At 38.7% G+C, this 22,261-nt stretch overlaps 1 protein-coding gene across 2 annotated transcripts in view; it reads left to right on the forward strand.

The window, feature by feature from the left end:
• LOC123878126 overlaps positions 1 to 16,436 on the forward strand; it is a 29,081-nt gene extending 12,645 nt beyond the window's left edge. The window contains exons 5-16 of one of the 2 annotated variants that reach the window (XM_045925220.1): positions 1,023 to 1,151; positions 2,077 to 2,235; positions 3,071 to 3,130; positions 4,458 to 4,592; positions 6,919 to 6,990; positions 7,996 to 8,046; positions 9,271 to 9,330; positions 10,616 to 10,747; positions 12,654 to 12,725; positions 13,709 to 13,771; positions 15,027 to 15,101; positions 16,109 to 16,436. In XM_045925220.1, coding sequence (XP_045781176.1) covers positions 1,023 to 1,151; positions 2,077 to 2,235; positions 3,071 to 3,130; positions 4,458 to 4,592; positions 6,919 to 6,990; positions 7,996 to 8,046; positions 9,271 to 9,330; positions 10,616 to 10,747; positions 12,654 to 12,725; positions 13,709 to 13,771; positions 15,027 to 15,101; positions 16,109 to 16,204 — 1,104 coding nt within the window. In that variant the 3' untranslated portion in view covers positions 16,205 to 16,436. The remainder of the gene's footprint in view (positions 1 to 1,022; positions 1,152 to 2,076; positions 2,236 to 3,070; positions 3,131 to 4,457; positions 4,593 to 6,918; positions 6,991 to 7,995; positions 8,047 to 9,270; positions 9,331 to 10,615; positions 10,748 to 12,653; positions 12,726 to 13,708; positions 13,772 to 15,026; positions 15,102 to 16,108) is intronic. The other variant, XM_045925221.1, reaches the window with a different exon arrangement.
• The last annotated feature ends 5,825 nt before the right edge of the window (positions 16,437 to 22,261 follow it).

Consider the following 22,261-nt stretch of genomic DNA (forward strand, 5'->3'; position numbering starts at 1 on the left):
ACCTCTCCACGTTTATTCGCCACTCCCCTTTTTATCTTATCGTTATCGGCCAATCCAAATTGTACAATGAATAAACTTAGTGACTAATATACAAATCATCAAGCTCGTTTAACAAATCATCTAAGTAATAAAGATGTTTTCATCTTATATATTGATTACAAATATTATCCTTTATTATGCTACAATTCATCAACTAAAAACTATAAGAATTTTATATACAGTACGTTTATCGATCAGATGTTGAACAACTTCAGCCAATCAATGACGCCTTCTAATATGATGTTATGATTTGTTATGATTTGAGTGGCGCCAACTATCTAATCAGTAACTTCTATACGTTTATAGATAATTAAGATGGGCCAAGCTTACAGTTGTATATGCTATGGCTATTTTTATACGAAAAAAACTAGCGGGTGTTACATCAAAAAAAGTGGGGGTCTTCAAAAATATTTTTTTGCTATTGTATCGAGTGGGGTGTTAAATGAAAGTGGAGAAAATTTTGAGCTCATGAATATAAATGTACAACAACATTAAAACATGCCAAGCGACAGGCAAACAATTTTACTATAGTATTTCAGCGTTTATTAAGACGATCGCAGTCGGGTTTTAGTATTCAACTTTATTTGTTTTTAACCCCCGACCCAAAAAGAGGGGTGTTATAAGTTTGACGTGTGTATCTGTGTATCTGTGTATCTGTCTGTGGCATCGTAGCGCCTAAACGAATGAACCGATTTTAATTTCGTTTTTTTTGTTTGAAAGGTGGCTTGATCGAGAGTGTTCTTAGCTATAATCTAAAAAAATTGGTTCAGCCGTTTAAGAGTTATTAGCTCTTTTCTAGTTTTCTTGTAGAAAAGAAGGTTAGATAACCGTTAGGTTCTTAATATTATGTCAATAGACAAATTTCAAGCTGTCAAGATGGACGTTGCCTAAATACATAATTATTTATTTGAAAATGATGTTTTGGAAAACTCAAATACTTTGGATCGTCGGGGGTGTTATAAATTTTTAATTTACACTTGTAGGATGACGGCGAGCCTGAAGGCGAGTTGATATCTGTTTTGGACGAGTTAGGAGAAACGGTAACGGAAGTACTCGACACTTTGTTACAAATAGACCTGGCAGGGGGCGAGTCTGAAGGAAGGAGGCAAGCGGTAAGATTCATAGATATAAGATACTAGCTGATACCCGCGACTTCGTTCGCGTGGATGTAGGTTTTTTAAAATTCCCGTGGGAACTCTTTGATTTTCTGGGATAAAAAGTAGCCTATGTGCTAATCCAGGGTATAATCTATCTCCATTCTAAATTTCAACCCAATCCGTCCGGTAGTTTTTGCGTGAAGGAGTAACAAACATACACACACACACACACACACACACACACACACACACACACACACACACACACACACACACACACACACACACACACACACACACACACACACACACACACACACACACACACACACACACACACACACACACACACACACACACACACACACACACACACACACACACACACACACACACACACACACACACACACACACACACACACACACACACACACACACACACACACACACACACACACACACACACACACACACACACACACACACACACACACACACACACACACACACACACACACACACACACACACACACACACACACATACAAACTTTCTCCTTTATAATATTGACTTTCCGGAATAAAAAGTTGCCTATTTCGATTACAAGGACGCAAGCTACCTCGCTACTAAATTTCATACAAATCGGTTGAGCGGACGGGTCTTTAGGAATCCCGTGGGAACTCTTTGATTTTCTGGGATAAAAAGTCGCCTATGTCCGTCCCCGGGATATAAGCTAACTCTGTACCTTTCGTCAGAATCGGTTAAACTGTTGGGCCGTGAAAAGGTAGCAGACAGGCAGGCAGACAGACAGACAGAGAGACAGACACACTTTCGCATTTATAATATTAGTATATTAGTATGGATATTCATTCATTCATTCAGCCATTCGTTTGTGAGTCCGACTCACACTAACCGGTTTTTGTTTCCTTTGGTTTTAGGATCCATCTGAAGTGGATGAAGTATTGGACAACTTAGGCACAGCGGTACAAAAAAGACTTGAACAGATGCTAGAAATACCTGAAATAGGCGAACAGGTAGAAGAAACACTTGACGAGTTGGTAGCTAACCCCGAAGAGGAGGATCTTGAAGGACCACCGGTGAGTACCACACTTCACACTAATATTATAAGACGAAAGTGTGTGTGTGTGCAGGTGTTCATCATAATATAGTCATTTAAGTAGGTGTAGCGGTTGCCACATTCACAAGCAGATGTCGCTTCTTTAATCAATCAACAAATGTTCGATGCACGAAGCCAAGCCTGATTACTCACGACGTACGCACTAGATGGCAGCACGGGTAGCTTAATCGGAAGCTCAAGCAGAACAGGCAATTCTCAATCGCATTGACAAAGCGTTTATCAATCTGAAGTATGTATGGAAGTTTCAAACTACAACCGTCGGCCAGGGGCTTGCAGAAGGTTTGAAGCTAGGGTATGCACACATGCATGCATTTTTGACGCCCTTTTTGATTTTTTTTTAAGAAAAAAAATAAAATTTTTTTTCGCACTCTACTACGAGACAGTGATAACCCATACGTATAATAACCCACAAAAAAAAACTGAGCCCTGCTGAAAAATATAATTTAAACATTCTACACCAAATATCAAACAGGTTTGTAACTCACTTCGTCAAGGGCCTAGAGAGACTAGAGGGTAGAGACCCGTGACAGTCGCACAGACAGACAGCAGAGTGGCATTAACGTTTAGTGGCATATTTTTATAGGCTTAATAACTTATTGAAAATGGAATTAAATATGACTACTTACAACAGAGACCTATGTCCAGCAGTGGACGTCTGTCGGTTGACAGTGATGATAATGATGACTATCCCGATTCCCGAGTGACACTAGATGTAATTTAAAAAAAAATCCAATATGCCTATGCAGTGGTGTTTTTAATTTTTTTAATTTTGTGACTATCCGGTCTATGCACAGGATGGCCGTCGTTTTTTCCTGAAAAAGTTACTTAGTAATGTGGCGAAGTCCGTGTTCAAGGTTAGTTTTTTTAATTTATTCTGATACAAGTTTTTTTTTAAAGAATATTAGTCATTTTAATCATGACTAACATTCCCCTTTCCCCTCCAACCAAGCGTTAAGCTTGTGCTGGGAGTGGGTGCGACAATAGTGCAATGGGTGAGGTTTAAACCGCTGACCTTTCGGATTTCAGTCCGCTCCTATAACCGTTGAGCTATTGAGGTTAAGTTAGCCCTTGACTGCAATCTCACAAGTGAGGATGCAGTCTAAGATGGAAGCGGGCTAACCTGGAAGGGGTATGGTATTTTATAAAACACATACCTTGATATTATATACCATATTAAATACTGTAGGTATTTAAACAATGAATACTGAAAACAATTCCCAAAGTAGTTCGTAAGCTGTGACCAACACAAAGACCAACACAAACGAACATTTTTTGAGTTTTACTTAAAATGTTGCTGCTCGGAAGTGAAATTTTTCATACACTCGAGTTGTTCATAAAATTATGTACAGAACCCAATAGGAGCGAAACCCCACTCGCATTTGGCTGAGTTTTTCCCTTTTGAGGTATTCCATACAAAGGAACCATCATCGCGCGAGCGATGACGATAGGACGGCGCCTTCTAGGATCACTTTGTTCTCTGTCTGTCTGTCCTTCCGTCGTGTCTGCCAACAAAATCAGTAGGGTACCTACTTCCCATTGACTTAGAACCATAAAATTTAGCAGGCAGATAGGTCTCACAGCACAAATAAAGGAAAAATCTGAGTGTGCGAGTGCGAGTCAGACTCGCGCACTGAGGGTTCCATACTCGGGTATTTTTTCCAACATTTTGCACGATAAATCAAAAACTTTTATACATAAAAATAAATAAAAATCTGTTTTAGGATGTACAGGTAAAGCCCTTTCATATGATACCCCACAGCCCACTTGGTAGGTATAGTTATCTTATTTTGAAAATTGAAACACCATTTTTTTCAAATGATGTAACCACAAATTCGCGGTTTCAGATTTATTCCTGTACTTGTGCTATAAGACCTACCTACCTACCTTTCATGATTCTAGGTCAACGGGAAGTACCCTATAGGTTTCTTGACAGACACCGCTGACAGACAGACAGACAGACAACGAAGTGTAATCCAATAAGGGTTCCGTTTTTCCTTTTGAGATACGGAACCCTAAAAATGAATACTTGTTCACGAAGAAATTAATTTCCAAATCACATTAACTTGCAGTGTTAGATACGTATATCTTGTACAATGGTACGGAACCCTTCGTGTGCCAGTCGAACTCACACTTGAAATGCTCTTTTTAATCTTGTATCATCTGGTTCTGGTCTATGTACAGGCTCACAGAAGAAGTATTGACGAACCCAAACCCAGAAGTCGTCGTTTTTTATCCCCGGAAAAGCTCGAAAAAGTAGTGAGAGCCGGTTTGGAAGCACTCCTTAATGATTCTGAAGAGGAGTCTGGGGAAAACCAGGTTAGTGATTAATATAATAATAATAATAATAATAATATAATAATAATAATCCTTTATTTGCATAATGTGTGTTACAAGATGTTGGTAATTATTACATAGTTCAAACACATTAGCCGTAGCGGCGTACAAATATTTTGAATGATAATTTATAAATGAAGTGATATACTTAATCATTATTTCATTATTTCATGCAGTTTATATGACATGCATTAATTATTATTAGATACATTTGGATGCAAATTGATCTAGATTTTAACAAAAAAATAAAACAAATCAGATCAGATATTAAAGTTAAAACAAATAAGTAAACATATAATGAAGATAGTGTCAAATAATTAAAATGTCTGATGAAAAAAAATGAAAAAGTCAGTCATGAACATGGATCAATGTCATGAACTCATTAACAAATAAAATGTTGTAAAGATGTCAATCAAATCAAAATTGTTTTTTATCATGCTGGAAATATTCTTCTAAAGAATAGAAATTTTTTCCTTGCAGCCATTTCTTCAACTTTTGCGTAAATTGTTTTATTGGAAGTGATTTTATGTCTGATGGTAATTTATTAAAGGTGGTATATAAGTATGTAAGCACTTTCAAATTACTATTTATTATTAGAATTTACGCTTATTATCACAATATATTTATATATTATACTATATTGTATGATGCCCGTGGCTTCGTCCACGTGGATTCAGGTTTCTTAAAATTCCCGTGGGAACTCGTTGATTTTCTGGGATAAAAAGTTGCCTTTATCAATTTCCGGGACGCAAGCTGTCTCTGTACCAAATTTCATATAAATCCGTTAAACATATTATAAGGTCATAAATAAATTATTAAATAGTGGGTCTTCCAAAATTCGTAAAATCCACGTCCGCTGCTAGTTTTAAGTTTGCTGACCATTTTAAATCATCGATTAAACTAAAAAAAAACACGTCAATTGTGTATGACGTCACATCTGTGTATTTCATGCGTGCTCCCATTCTAAGCGAGCGTTTTGACGTTTGATAAAATGTCGCTGATTTGACTAGTAGACATCATCCATAATAATATATAGGAGGCAACTAGAGTAAAGCAATCTAAGAGAATCGGATCCTCCTGCCGGCTGATCTAGGATCCGACCTAGAATGACCCTATGTAGAAGGCTTTATAAATAGCACAAGTAAAGGAAAAATCCGAAACCGTTCATTAAAAAAATGTTTATTAGTGCGGGTCTTCTCCGTTTGGTCGGAACGGCCAAGCGGGGGTACGGGCCTCGAGGCATGGCCTCCTTACCCGGGTGAGGCGCAGGGCAACTTTGTACCCTGGTGACGAAATTTTAGCCGGGATTTCACCGGCTAGGGCCCGCCATCTTGGCTTATGGCCCTAGTGAAAATGTAGTAGTAGTAAATAAGTAAGTAGTAGTAAAAAAAAAAAATGTGCTCATGAATATAATTAGTTTACTAAATCACATATAGATGGCGCTGTTGTCATTGACTTGCAGTGTTGACGTAGCGTAGACTTATAAAATATCTTGTACTAGCCGATGCCCGCGTCTTCGCCCGCGTGGATTTAGGTTTTTTGAAATCCCGTGGGAACTCTTTGATTTTCCGGGATAAAAAGTAGCCTATGTGCTAATCCAGGATATTATCTATCTCCATTCTAAATTTCAGCCAAATCCGTCCAGTAGTTTTTGCGTGAAGGAGTAACAAACATACACACACACACACACACACACACACACACACACACACACACACACACACATACAAACTTTCGCCTTTATAATATTAGTGTGATTAGTGTGATGATGCGCGATGGTACGAAACCCTTCGTGCGCGTCCGACTCACACTTGACTGGTTTTTATGGATCTGTACCTCAAAGGAAAAACGGAACCCTTATCACTCCCTCACTTTGTTGTCTGTCTGTCTGTCTGTCTATCCGTCCGTCCGTTGTGTCTGTCAAGATACCTATAAGGTACTTCCCCTAGAATCATGAAATTTGGTAGATAGGTAGGTCTTATAGCACAAGTACAAATAAAATAAAGTACAAATAAGTAAAAGTAGTATAAATCTGAAAACCGCGAATTTGTGGTTACATCATTTGAAAAAAAAAAAATAGTGTTTTAATTTTCAAAATAAGATAACTATACCAAGTGGGCTGTGAGGTATCATATGAAAGGGCTTTACCTGTACATCCTAAAACAGATTTTTATTTATTTTTATGTATAATAGTTTTTGATTTATCGTGCAAAATGTTGGAAAAAATACCCGAGTACGGAACCCTGAGTGCGCGAGTCTGACTCGCACTTGGCTGGTTTTTTTACATGCTGCTTTCATTGTTTTTTAGATCATCCACGTTGTCTACGATGATTATAATCCAAATGAGTCTGATGAGAAACGTCGCCAGAGTGAGAATGATGTACGTACCTACATAATGCGCGTATGTTGAAACAGTGAACGTTGGAATAAGGATTGCCTCATGCCCCGTATTTTACGTGCTGCCCCGTATTTCAGGGTATGATAATACTTAAACCCGTAATTGCGAAAATGAAATACTTATGGGGTAAATTTTTTCAAAAAAAAATCTAATTAAAAAAAATCATAAAAAATAATAACCACTAACACTAAAAATTTAAAAATAAGTAATGTAATTTATTACCGAATATAATATTATGTTAAACAAGAATTAATCTAGTTCTATAATAATATTTTTTGCAATTTCTTAAACTGAAAACTTTCAAGTAAGTAATGATTTTTATATAAACCTGTGGAAATGATACTGTCTGCCCGTCTTTCATGTCTGTCAACAAAACTCATAGGTTACTTCCCGTTGACCAAGAATCATGAAATTTGGCAGTTAGGCAGGTCTTATAGCACAAGTAAAGGGAAAAATCCGAAAACCGTGAATTTGTGGTTACATCGCAAAAAAATGTGTTCAACAAATAATAAGTAAGTATTTTCAATTTTAAAGTAAGAGAACTATATACCAAGTGGGGTACAATAATATGAAAGAGCTGCTGTTCATTCTTTTTTTTTTTTTTTTTATTGGGAGGAGGAAAATCCCCATGGATACCGTCTGGCATGCCCGACTCCACTGCAGATGTTGCGCAGTGACCTACGGACTAAAAACCTCCTCCACTCTTCGATATCTCCGCTCACGGCTTCCCGGAATTGCACGAAGCATTGCATCAGGAAGGCAGTACTCTGTTCATTCTCAAAACAGATTTTTATGTATTTTAATGCATAATAATTTTGATTTATTGGGCAAAATGTCGAAAAAATATCCGAGTAACTACGGAACCCTCGGTGCGCGAGTCAGACTCGCACTTGGCCGGTTCGGATTTAAAATTACTCATAAAAGTTGAATCGAATATAAAATATTTTGATTTGATTTGATAGTGCGGAACCCTTTATTATTTACTAGATGGAGTCCGCGACTTCAGTTGAAGAAGAGTTGAAAAAGTCGTATCAGCAAGTGAGTAATATTATTAAGGCGTGTGTGTGTGTGTGTGTGTGTGTGTGTGTGTGTGTGTGTGTGTGTGTGTGTGTGTGTGTGTGTGTGTGTGTGTGTGTGTGTGTGTGTGTGTGTGTGTGTGCGTGTGCGTGTGCGTGTGCGTGTGTGTGTCCCCGCGGGTATCATCTAGTCACAGCAGTTGCAGCAGTGGAGTCTTCTCCATTTGACCTTTGGTCAAGACTGGGGTACCGGCCTCGAGGCGTGGCCTCCTTGCCCGGGTGTGGCACGGGGAAGAACACTCCCCGGTAATGTTCACTAAGCCGTTGTCGGCTAAGGCCTGCCTTCTTGGCTTGGGGGCCTCGAGGTCTCGGTTGTGTGTTGGCTCCAGGGCCCCCGTACTGTGGGCGACGGGCTCGCCATCGCGCACAGGGGTATTGTCAAGTCCAGTAATGCTTGTGTCGTCCTCGTCGTCATCATCTTCACCAGCAAGTTGCGCTGGTGCGGGTGACTGCAGAAGCTCACGAGGTAAAGGACGCCTATTTGGTGGTGTGTATTGTAGCCATCTAGTCATTTGAGTAGGTGTAGCGTATGCCACATTCACAAGCAGATGCCGCTTCTTCAATCAATCAAACGCTCGATGCACGAAGCCAAGCCTGATTACTCACGACGTACGCACTAGATGGCAGCACGGGTAGCTTAATCGAAAGCTCAAGCAGAACAGGCAACTCTCAATTGCATTGACAGAGCGTTTATCAATCTGCACTATGTATGGAAGTTTCAAACTACAACCGTCGGCCCAGCTGGCGCTACCGAGCACAACACCGCTCGGTGAGATATTTCCCTATTGGTACGGTGGAGCACACGGACACCGCTCCCGTACATAGGTTTTGTTTTTTGCGTGATTGCTTATGCTTGACGACAATCAGGCTTAACATGCAAACTGTGGAAACTACCTTCGGTAGTGTTTCCATTATTCTATTCTAAAGCGCAGCGTTGGAAGAGCCTCCACTAGGAAACGCAGAGAACTGCTGGATTCAGGCAATGCAAGACCGTGGGATGTGGAGGGTGTGGAACTCCCAACAAGAGACCTGTGCCCAGCTGTGAACGTCTATCGGTTGGCAATGATGATGATGATGACTATTCCGATTCCCGAGTGACACTAGATATAATTCAAAAAAATCCAATATGCCTATGCAGTGGTGTTTTAATTTAATTTTATTTTGTGACCATCCGCTATGTGCATAGGATGGCCGTCGTTTTTTCCTGGACAAGTTATTCGGTGATGTGGCGAAGTCCGTGTTCAAGGTTAGTTTATTTTTTAAAAAGAATATTAGTCATTTTAATCATGTCTAACATTCCCCTTTCCCCTCCAATTAAGCGTTAGCTTGTGCTAGGAGTGGGACGACAATAGTGCAACGGGTGGGGTTTGAATCGCCGACCTTCCGGACTTCAGTCCGCAGCTGCACCTATAACCGTTAAGCTATTGAGGCTAAGTTAGCCCTTGACTGCAATCTCACAATTTAAGCTGCAGGCTAAGATGGAAGCGGGCTAACCTGAAAAGGGTATGGTATTTTATTTAACACTTACTTTGAAATTGAACTATGAAATTTGAATTATTCACCATATTATACTGTAGGTATTTAAACAATGAATACTGAAAACAATTCCCAAAGTAGCAAGCTGCGACCAAAACAAAAAAACATTATTTGAGTTTTCCTTAAAATGTAATATTTCATACACTCAAGTTGTTCATAAAATTATGTACAGAACCCAAAAAAAGCGAAACCCCACTCGCATTTGGCTGGGGTTTTCCTTTTGAGGTATTCCGTACAAAGGAACCTTTATAGGATCACTTTGCTCTCTGTCTGTCTGTCCGTCTGTCGCGTCTGCTAACAAAATCTATAGGGTACTTCCCGTTGACCTAGAATCAAGAAATTTAGCAGGTAGGTAGGTCCTTACAGCACAAATAAAGGAAAAAATCTGAGTGTGCGAGTGCGAGTCAGACTCGCGCACTGAGGGTTCCGTATTCGGGTATTTTTTCCAACATTTTGCACCATAAATCAAAAACTTTTATACATAAAAATAAATAAAAATCTGTTTTAGGATGCACAGGTAAAGCCCTTTCATATGATACCCCACAGCCCACTTGGTATAGTTATCTTATTTTGAAAATTGAAACACTATTAATTTTTTTTTCAAATGATGTAACCACAAATTCGCGGTTTTCAGATTTATTCCTGTACTTGTGCTATAAGACCTACCTACCTACCTTTCATGATTCTAGGTCAACGGGAAGTACTCTATAGGTTTCTTGACAGACACCGCGGAAAGACAGACAGACAGACAGACAGACAGACAACGAAGTGATCCTATAAGGGTTCCGTTTTTCCTTTTGAGGTACGGAACCCAAAAAATGAAAACTTGTTCACGAAGAAATTAATTTCCAAATCACATTAACTTGCATCGATAAAACTAAAAAAATACGTAAGTATATCTTGTACAATGGTACGGAACCCTTCGTGTGCCAGTCGAACTCACACTTGAAATGCTCTTTTTAATCTTGTATCATCTGGTTCTGGTCTATGTACAGGCTCACAGAAGAAGTATTGACGAACCCAAACCCAGAAGTCGTCGTTTTTTATTCCCGCACAAGCTCTTTAAAATGGCGAAGGACAGTTTGAAAGCACTCTTAGAGGATTCTGAGGAGTCTGGAAAAGAGCAGGTTAGTGATTAATATAAGTATGTAAGCACTTTCAAATTACTATTTATTATTAGAATTTACGCTTATTATCACAATATATTTATACTATATGTACTATATTATACTATACTATATTATTGTATGATGCCCGTGACTTCATACACGTGGATTCAGGTTTCTTAAAATTCCCGTGGGAACTCTTTGATTTTCTGGGATAAAAAGTTGGCTTTGTCAATTTCCGGGACGCAAGTTGTCTCTGTACCAAATTTCATATAAATCCGTTAAACATATTATAAGGTCATAAATAAATTATTAAATAGTGGGTCTTCCAAAATTCGTAAAATCCACGTCCGCTGCTAGTTTTAAGTTTGCTGACCATTTTAAATCATCGATTAAACTAAAAAAATATTTCATATGTGCTCCCATACTAAAAGCGAGCGTTTGACGTTTGATAAAATGTCGCTGATTTGATTAGTAGACATCATCTATACTAATCTATACTAATAAATAATATTGGAGTGTCTGTCTGTAATTTCGAAATAACTACCTCATATTAAGCTCATATGGTTATTTGAACGATACCATAACTGAATCACACGTTTTTAAAATTTTTGTCTGTCTGTCTGTCTGTCTGTCTGTCTGTCTGTCTGTTTGAAAAGGCTAATCTTTGGAACGGCTGAACCGATTTTGACGGGACTTTCACAGGCAAGTAGAGGATTGACCAGGGCGTAAAATAGGCTACTTTTTTAACCGACTTTCAAAAAGGGAGTTGTGTTTTTCTACCTATGTACACCGAAATCTCCGAGATTTCTGAACCGATTTGCGTCATTTCTTTTTTAATCGATAGAGGAACTTTGCGACATTGTTTCATAAAAAATTTGGAGTCCAACTCCTCAATCCTGATGCTGCAGGGGATCTGACCAATCCACGCGGGTGAAGCTGCGGGCATCAGCTAGTCCATAATATATAGGAGGCAGCTAGAGTAAAGCAATCTAGGAGAATCGGATGCATGTCTGCTCCTGCCGGCTGATCTAGGATCCGACCTAGAATGACCCTATGTAGAAGGCTTTATAAATAGCACAAGTAAAGGAAAAATCCGAAACCGTTCATTAAAAAAAAAATGTGTTCATGAATATAAATAATTAGTTTACTAAATGTCATATAGATGGCGCTGTTGTCATTGACTTGCAGTGTTGACTTAGACTTATAAAATACTAGAGGATGCCCGCGGCTTCGCCCGCGTGGAGTTTGGTTTTTTTTAATCCCGTAGGAACTCTTCAATTTTCCGGGATAAAAAGTAGCCTATGTCCTTCCCCAGGATATATCCTAAGACTGTACCAAATTTCATTAAAATCGGTTCAGTGGTTGGGCCGTGAAAGCGTAGCAGACAGACAGACAGACAGACAGAAAGACAGACAGACAGACACACTTTCGCATTTATAATATTAGTATGGATTTTGTACGATGCGCGATGGTATAAAACCCTTCGTGCGCGTCCGACTCACACTTGACTGGTTTTTATGGTTCCGTACCTCAAAAGCAAAAACGGAACCCTTATAGGATCACTTTATAGTCTGTCTGTCTGTCCGTCCGTCGTGTCTGTCAAGAAACCTGTGGGGTACTTCCCGTTGACCTAGAATCATGAAATTTGGTTTGGAAACCACGAATTTGTGGTTACATCATTTAAAAAAAATTAAAAGAAATGTGTTTCAATTTTCAATATAAGATAACTATACCAAGTGGGGTATCATATGAAAGGGCTTTACCTGTACATTCTAAAACAGATTTTTATTTATTTTTATGTATAATAGTTTTTGATTTATCGTGCAAACTGTTGGAAAAAAATACCCGAGTACGGAACCCTGAGTGCGCGAGTCTGACTCGCACTTGGCTGGTTTTTTTACATGCTGCTTTCATTGTTTTTTAGATCATCCACGTTGTCTACGATGATTATAATCCAAATGAGTCTGATGAGAAACGTCGCCAGAGTGAGAATGATGTACGTACCTACATAATCCGCGTATGTTGAAACAGTGAACGTTGGAATTAGGATTGCCTCATGCCCCGTATTTTACGTGCTGCCCCGTATTTCAGGGTATGATAATACTTAAACCCGTAATTGCGAAAATGAAATACTTATGGGGTAAATTTTTTCAAAAAAAAATCTAATAAAAAAATTCATAAAAAACCGGCTTCACTAACCACTAACACTAAAAAGTTAAAAATAAGTAGTGTAATTTATTACCGAATATAATATTATGTTAAACAAGAGTAAATCTAGTTCTATAATACTGCCATTGGCGCTATTAGAATTCCATAAGCCTACTTTGTCGTATTACGAGTAAGTTTACAATTTATTTTTTATTTTTTATTCACTATAGGCAAGCGCTTGACCACAATCACACCTGATGGAAAGCAATGATGTTGTCTAAGATGGGATGTGTTTACCTAGAAGGTGCCTATTCACTCTTGTTTTAAAGATACCCGGATTGTAATTGGTAGGAAACTCAGATCGTGGAACAGTATTCCAAACCTTAACCATGCGTATGAGGAATGATGGCGCAAAACGTTTCGTGCGTGTAGATGGAATGTCGACGACATGGATGGAAACTCGCCCGACGTCTTGCGGTTCGGTGTTAAAATGGTGAAGGGGGGACACGATCGAAAAGTTCCTGTGCACAATCTCCGAAATATATCCTATAAAACACCGATAAGCCGGTGACCTTACGGCGGTGATCGAGACTTTGAAGTTTCGCCAACAAAGGAGAGTCTTCGCCTATAAGTCTCCTAGCTCGACGATCAACGGCATCCAATTGCGAAAAACTAAATTAAAATTGAATTTCGCGGTTAGACCCGTTTAAGTGGTAAATTATTTGACGATTCAAAAGCACTTGTAAAAATTTATTTGAATAAAAATCTATTCTATTCTATTCTAAGAAAAAAACAGTAGAATCGTTGCCAATATGACTTATTTTGTTTTAGCGGAAAGGTGACGTAAAGGAACGAAAGTCAGACGAAAAGTCTCATAGATCAAGGCGAGACTCGGTAAGTACTCATTTAAGTATTAAAGCCTTTCTGTCTTTTTAGGTTTCCGTACCTTAAAAGGAAAAAAGAAACCCTTATAAGATCACTTTGTTGTCTGTCTGTCCGTCTGTCTGTCAAGAAAACCAATAGGGTACCTACTCGTCTCGTTGACCTAGAATAATGAAAATTGGTAGGTAGGTAGGTCTTATAGCATAGGTAAATGAAAATATCCGAAAACCATGAGTTTGTGGTTATATTTCAAAAAAATAATTAAAGTGTGTCCATGAACGAATAAATAATAGGGATGATGACTACTAGTCAAATCAGTGACTTTTTATCAAACGTCAAAACACTCGCTTAGTAAGGGAGCTTGTATAAAATTCACAGATGTGACGTCATAACATTTGACATAATTTGACGTACTTTTTTGTTTAAATCGATAATTTAAAATGATTAGCAAACTTCAAACTAGCATCGAATGTGGATTTTACGAATTTTGGAAGACACTCTATTTAATAATTACTAAGATTTTTTTTTTTGGCATAGGTATCATCCCCAATATTTCTTTTTAATTTTACGCATAATTATTTTTGATTTATAATGCAAAATGTCGAAAAAATACGACTGCACCCTCGGTGAGCGAGTCTGACTCGCACTTGGCCGGTTTTTTTTTAAATTTATTCCGATACAAGTTAGCCCTTGACTATGATCTCACCTGATGCTAAGTAATGAATTCTAAAATGGAAGAGAGCTAATCATCGCGGCATCGTACCGAAACGCTAAATCGCTCGATGACTTTGCCGGTGGAGGTAGCCACGGCCGAAGCCTCCCACCAGACCAGAGAAATTATAAAATTCCAGACCCCTGTCGGGAATTAAGCCCGGGACCTTCCACTTATAAGACCCAGCAATCACCATTGCGTCAGGAAAGTCGTCTGCGCATGAGTTTAATAAAACGGTCATATCCTTCCAAGTTAGCCTGCTTCCGCCTTAGACTGCATCATCACTAATTAACACCAGCGGTTCGATTGCGCTAGAATGACAGCTACAATATTACGATCGTAATCACCTCTTATTGGTTGAAGCTCGCTCACTATTGGCTACAATGTATTGTTGCAACAAGAATACCATAAATTCAGCCAATCACAACAATTGCGATTGTAATAATGATTAATGCAGGTTTTACGGAATCGAACTATAATAGGTATGATTGCAGTCAAGGGCTAACTTGTAATGGAATCAAAAAAGTACTTACAACTTTTGGTTTTTTTTTTCAGCCGCCAATTAACGAAACCGTGCAAGCAATCTTACCTATACTGGACGAAAGGTTTCCTAAAGTAAAACGCCAAACAGTAAGACCAACAATTACTTAGTACCTATTTTTAGGATTCCGTACCCGAAGGGTGCCAACGGAACCCTATTACTAAGACTCCCCTGTCCGTCCGTCCGTCCGTCTGTCTGTCAGCGGGCTGTATCTCGTGAACCGTTAGAGTTAGAGAGCTGAAATTTTCACAAAATGTGTATGTATTTCTATTGCCGATAGAACAACAAATGATAATGATTTCGAAATGTTTTTTAGGGTTCCGCACCTCACAAGGAAAAACGGAACCCTTATAGGATCACTTTGTTGTTAATTCCCGTTGACCTAGAATCATGAAATTTGGCAGGTAGGTCTTATAGCACAAGTAAAGGAATAAATCCGGAAACCACGAATTATGGTTACATCATTTAAAAAAAAATGTTTTTTGTGTGTGTAAATTTTCAATGTAAGATTCTGCTGAATCACTGGACAGAATCTGTGTGTACAAACACGATGAACGCACGCACAATTATTACATACTAGCTGATGCCCGCAGCTTCGCCCGCGTGGATTGGTCAGATCCCCTGCAGCATCAGGATTGAGGAGTTGGACTCCAAATTTTTTATGAAACAATGTCGCGAAGTTCCTCTATCGATTAAAAAAGAAATGACGCAAATCGGTTCAGAAATCTCGGAGATTTCGGTGTACATAGGTAGAAAAACACAACTCCCTTTTTGAAAGTCGGTTAAAAAAGTAGCCTATGTTACTCCCTGGTCAATTCTCTATTTGTCTGTGAAAACCCCGTCAAAATCGGTCCAGCCGTTCCGAAGATTAGCCTTTTCAAACAGACAGACAGACAGACAAAAATTTTAAAAACGTGTGATTCAGTGTTGGTATCGTTCAAATAACCATATAAGCTTAATATGAGGTAGTTATTTGGAAATTACAGACAGACACTCCAATTTTATTTATTAGTATAGATTATTATTTCATATACGATGGTACGGAACCCTTCGTGTGCGAGTCCGACTCGAACTTGACCGATTTTTTGTTTTTTAGCTGCCAACTGAAGAAACCAAGGATGAACTCACACCTTTACCGGTCGAACCGTCTAACGTCCGCGACAGACGAAACGCGGTTAGACGATCAGTATAGTCAAACCGGCCGGCTCGGAGCTATAGTTTGTCCATTTTATTAAAAGTTTTTTTGACCGCTCGACGTCTGACAAGTTGCAGTGATGTCCTAAAGGACGTAATAATCGAAATCGCTTTTTTTTTTTTTTTGTAAAATATATAATACAATATTTATTTTTGTATTTATTAATACGAAAATGAATATTATAATCGTAAAAATCTATTCATGTTAATAAAAGGAATTAAACTACCTATTTTAGTTGTTTTATTTGTATGCCTTGTACCAAGAGGAAAGTAAAACTTTATAGAATGTTAAAATTTTAATTTAATGGTTGAACAATCGATTGTTGACAATTTTTGCATTCACTCCCTGAGTGTTCTAAGAGTCTATTTGGAAAAGCGGTTATTTGGACTAGTGGTTCAGTAAAAATATATTTTTTTTAATAAAAAAATGCCTACCTACTCGCCAAAGATGTATAGGTATTACCATCGCAACAAAATAGGTTTTATGTAAGTAAATTATGTACCTAATTAAAATGTAAAATACATGCAACAAAATTGATCTTTCCACATATAATTGATTTACTATTGTTTAATTAGACCCGAATTAACGATTTGGTATAATGCGCGACGGGTTGAGATGGCAACCGGAGTGGGGACGCCCCTTTTTTTTCTCATGAGGAAAATCCGTCATGGATACCACCGACCATGGGGGAGCACAGTGGTTATGTCGGACTCTTACCGACTAAAAACCTCACGAACTTCCATCCCACCGCTGATGATAGAGCACAAGGGACCGTAAACACCTCGTTACTCCGCCAGCGGATGTCCGCCTCAGCAGACCCACCACTGGGACACTAGGTGCCCCCAAACACCGTTAGAGGCATGCCGGAACCACAACACGCCAACCAACCCGAGGACCACACTGTGAACGACGGACCACCCCGTGTCCATCACCCACAGGTCCTCCCGAGGGCTAGGGTTCGCGGGAAGGGCGAATATTTTCACATTCCCCATCCTCAACATCTCCCTCGCCCGTCACCAAACTGCACAGGCGAGAGACCGGTGGGGCAGCCAGTAACTGGATGGGTGATGAAGCCCCATCACCAACCACCCAACACAGTCACACCCTCCGCTCCTGGGGCTATGCCCCATGGGTGCGTCTACTGCTCCCTCTGCTAGGGACACTCAGAGGGACGCGCGGACAATACCCCCTCCCCGCCAGGTCAATTAGCCATGGCTAACAATATCCCATGAAGAGAAATCGTTAACCATATTACCAGGGTACGCCGGCCCAAGCGCTGCTCTTCCCGAAAGGGACTCGCAACACTCAGGCACACGAGGAGGTTTCCTGGCTGGTACCCCGTGGGGACGCCCCTACGCTAACTCGCTGCGGGTGACGTGCGGGTGTGCGGGGAGTCTCCCCGCCTCATACCTCGATTGCCATCTCAATCTGTCACGTACTAATATAATTTGGTCCTCATTTGAATATTACAACTAATCAAACTTGACTTAATTTTGAAGGTAGATAAGTAAATTTTTTGAATAAAATTCAATTTGGCAGGGCAGACGTGGTTTTTGAAAAAAACTAAAAAAAAAATTAGAAGTCAACGAACGTTGCATAGATAGGTGCCACGGGGTCGATACTGCTTCATAGGTGGAGCATTGACCAGCTCGAGTTTTGCACGCTATACATTGCGGGTTTGAAAAATACTATAGGTGTTACTAAAACTGTAAATGGTTATTAGTATTTTATTGTAGTATAATAATAGATGGAGCGAGCTTTATTGGGTATCACTCTCAGGGATAAAATCCGGAGGCAGGAAGTTCGCAGAAGAAAAAAAGCGGCTGACATAGCTTAAAGGATTAGCAAGCTGAAGTGGCAATGGGCAGGTCATGTCTGTCATAGAAGCGACGGCCGATGGGGCAGACGTGTTCTGGAGTGGGGTCCGCGTGCCGGTAAGCGCAGTGTGGGACGACCTCCAGCCCGCTGGACCGATGACCTGAAGAAGGTGGCGGGGAGCGGGTGGATGAGGAAGGCAGAGGGCCGTGTTTGGTGGCGCGCTCTTAGAAACGCCTATGTCCAGCAGTGGACGAATACAGGCTGATGGAATGGAATAGCGGTAATTTTTCGCTAGCGTGCTAATTATTACACTCCGTATTTCACGGTGTAACAAAAATTAGTATGTTAAAATAACAGTTCGATATTAGTACATTTTAATTACGTATATTTCACGCCATTTCGAGAGGGTATATAAAGTGTTTTAAAATTTTCTTGTTTATTCTGTTTAGTTGTGAATTTCAAGATGAATGTAGCCGTTATATTTAGCGTCCTAGGCGTCCTTATAGTGAATACTTTAGCCCAGGTACCTAAGTGTTTTAATTAACAGGGCTCTCTCCGTCACTCGTTTCATACAATCGTAGTTCCAATTTCATTTGAATATTAAGCAACCAAGGTCCATGAAATTTTGCAGACATATTCTAGCAACTAATATCTGTTACTGTGGTGTTTTAGATTATTCTAAAAATATGTAGTTTTAAAATTACAGGGGCTCAAAGATTTGTATGTGAATTTTTTAGACCGCGTAACTTTTAAACCGAATATATTAACAGAAATCTGGAAAACCACAGACTAGATATTAGTTTCTAGAATGTGTGCAAAATTTCATTGACTTTGGTTGCTTGATACTCAAATGAAATTGGAACTACGATTGTGTGAAACGAGTGACGGAGAGTAGCAATTTCCGATCGCAAGTCGCCTCGCCTGAGCCTAATGACAGGATCTTTTGGGATTTGTGTGGTGGTGCGTATGGGTTGCTTGGTGGCTGGCTTTTCCTGCATGTTTATCAGTGGGAGGGCGGGCGATGCATGTCGCATGCTGCATTTTGCACCACACAGATTTGTTTGGTTTGGCGGATTTCGGTTCCTTGTATATCATGGACTTCCGCAAAATAACGCTTGCTTTTCTACTAGAAAATTATTGTTTACTTTTACATTATAGATACAAGTTGGAAATTACGTTTTGGAACACGGCCTAGTAGATCCCGGGGCTGTTGAATATCTACTTCTTGGCGGGAACGGCGAACCTATAAGTCGACCAAAGTGGTGGCTAAATAAGTATGATAACTAAGTACCTACCTATTGTAATAAGAACACTAGAGATATCATTTTTTTTTCAACACTTACATCTAGCATTACAGGATAATTCCTAATTCGCTAGTGTAAAACACACACAACACACAGACACACACAAGAATCATGATCAGCCCATCGTTGGCTCACTATATGACAGCGGGTCTCCACTCAGGTGAGGTTTGGCCATAGCCAACGCGATGGCCAAGTGTAGGCTTCACACACCTTTGAGAATATTATGGAGAACTTCCAGAAATTCCTTCCCCACAAGTGATATTTAATTATTGCTTAAAACGGAATGGCCGGATTTGAACCCCCAACCGTCTGAAGGAGATCAAGGACAATCAATCAATCAATCAATCAATCAATTTATTTATTTGCTGATACAGGTATTACAGGTGTAATTATAAAAATAGTCCAGCTGTATCACGCCAAGCTGGCATGCAAATACATTAATTCAAAATAGTGAATAAACAAATTAAATTAAAAGTAAAATTTTCGTTTGTTTGAAATAAATGATGTTATACAATAAAAGGAATTTACAATTCTGAATACTTAATATTAAAAAAAAAAATAAAAAAATAATATTACAGGTCTTAAAAAATATTACAAGATTACATAATAAAACAAAAAAGTCATCTTAGATATTCATCAACACTATAAAAGGTATTCTTAGTTAAATATTCAAATAATTTCTTTTTAAGGCCTTGTATTTTATTTACGTTTACAAGTTCTCTTATTTCCAAAGGTAATTTATTTACAATTTTTACTGCCATAACGTTAAAACTATTACTGATGAGAGCGGTTCTATGTGACGGGAATCTTAATTTATGGTTTTGTCTTTTATTATCAAATTCTGTAAACATATTTTTATTATTCGCTACAAACAAAATAATTTCATAGATATATAATGATGGTACAGTTAATAAACGAAGTTTTTGGAAGTAAGGAATGCAGCTATCTGTCTGGGATAATCTACATATAACTCTCACGCACCTTTTTTGGGCCAGTAACACTCTTTTTATGCCAGATCCATTGCCCCAAAATATTATACCATATCTTAATACAGAGGCTACATGACCATGATAAGCTGTCATTAGTACTTCAGGGCTTACTTTTTTCGCTAAAATGTTCAAACAGTACGCTGCTTGATTGACTCTTTTACAAACATATTCGATGTGTGTTTTCCATGTCAATTTGTAGTCCTAAGAAATTTGTTGTCTCAGTATTATCAATTTTGTTGTCCCTATGGTTAATATTTATGTGATGTTTTTCCTTTTTGTTCCTTATATTTTGAAATGTCATTAATTTAGTTTTACTAAAATTCAATGTCAGTTTATTCGATGTCAGCCATTGTGTTATATTACTTATACTATTATTTATTATGAATTTATGGTCATTTATTGTTTTGTTAATGTATATAACGGTACAGTCATCTGCAAGTAGAACCATGGGGTTATCAGTTGGTCTTGGCATATCATTTATATAAATTAAAAAGAGAAGAGGTCCTAGTATACTACCTTGTGGAACTCCTTGTGTAAGCAGTTTAGGTTGTGATAGGTATTTCTTTTCTGTTTTACTTTTTTCGCATATTCTATCAATTTGTGTTACTTGACTTCTGTTACTAAGATAGCTTTTTATAAGACTCAGCGCGTTACCTCTAATACCAAACGAGTTAAGTTTGTCTATCAATATATAATGATCCACGAAGTCAAAGGCCTTTGTAAGATCCATATATAATGCCGATACAATTGATTTATCATCAACACCTTTCCCGATTTTCTGGAGGAAGTGGAAGATTGCTAAGTTTATGTTTTTTTTCTTTCTAAATCCAAACTGTTGTTCTGCTAGCATATCGTGTTTCTCTAAGTAGGAGTATAAGCTGTTATAGATTAGTTTCTCAAATATTTTTGAAAATATTGAGATAAGCGCTATAGGTCTATAAAACGCCGGACTTAACCAACTTCAAAAGTGCCTGTAAAAGTTTATTTGAATAATACTTCTAATCTATTCGTATTATGTGCACTTAGCATACGTGCATTAAATTGCTCTTAATAAAATCGGTTCATTCGTTTAGGCGCTACGATGCCACAGACAGATACACAGATACACACGTCAAACTTATAACACCTCTCTTTTTGGGTCGGGGGTTAAAAATAACATTAAATTACAATTAGTGTTACATTTAAGAGGGGTCTCTCCGTCACTCGCTCCATACAAACGTAGTTCGTCTCTCATTGGAATACTAACCAATCATACTCAATTGAATTTTGTAGAAACGTTCCGGGAACTTATATCTATGCCTGTGGTTTTCCAGATTTCCGTTAAAATATTCGGTTTCAAAGTTACGCGTTCTTAAAAATTCACATACAAATCTTTGAGACCCTGTAATTTTAAAACAGACACAGATATTAGTTTCTAGAATATGTCTGTAATATTTCATGGACTTTGGTTAGTTAATATTCAAATGAAATTGGGACTACGATTGTATGGAGTAAGTGACGGAGGGAGCCCTGTTAAGTTCTGTCATAATATTGTTTCGATACTCGAAATCTATGCTATAAGAGCTATGCTTGGAATTTCTTTGCGTGATCAAATCAAAAATGAGGAGATCCATCGGACAATTTTTATTCATTTAAGCCAACATAAGCAGTTTTTTTAATAAAACAAACATATAAATTAGGATTACATCCAAGATGCTGGCAGCAACCCTTTGGAAGGCCAAACTAATTCTTGGCTCAAGGTAGCTGCCAGCTCTCGGGTCCCCGGTTGACTCGATAATCCTTTTCGAAATTTCCTCAAAAAGAGCTCGAGCCGCCGGCCCTTCGGTCCCAAGGTCTCCACACCAAAAGGCACAATATGAAGCTGCCATCGAGATTTTCATATTAACGCCTCTTGGCCCGTTCAGCGCTGGTGGCCGCTGCACCCGCCACAGAGGAGGTCGCGT

Source organism: Maniola jurtina, chromosome 25 (genome assembly GCF_905333055.1).
Source record: "Maniola jurtina chromosome 25, ilManJurt1.1, whole genome shotgun sequence".
In the NCBI taxonomy this organism is placed as follows: Eukaryota; Metazoa; Arthropoda; class Insecta; order Lepidoptera; family Nymphalidae; genus Maniola; species Maniola jurtina.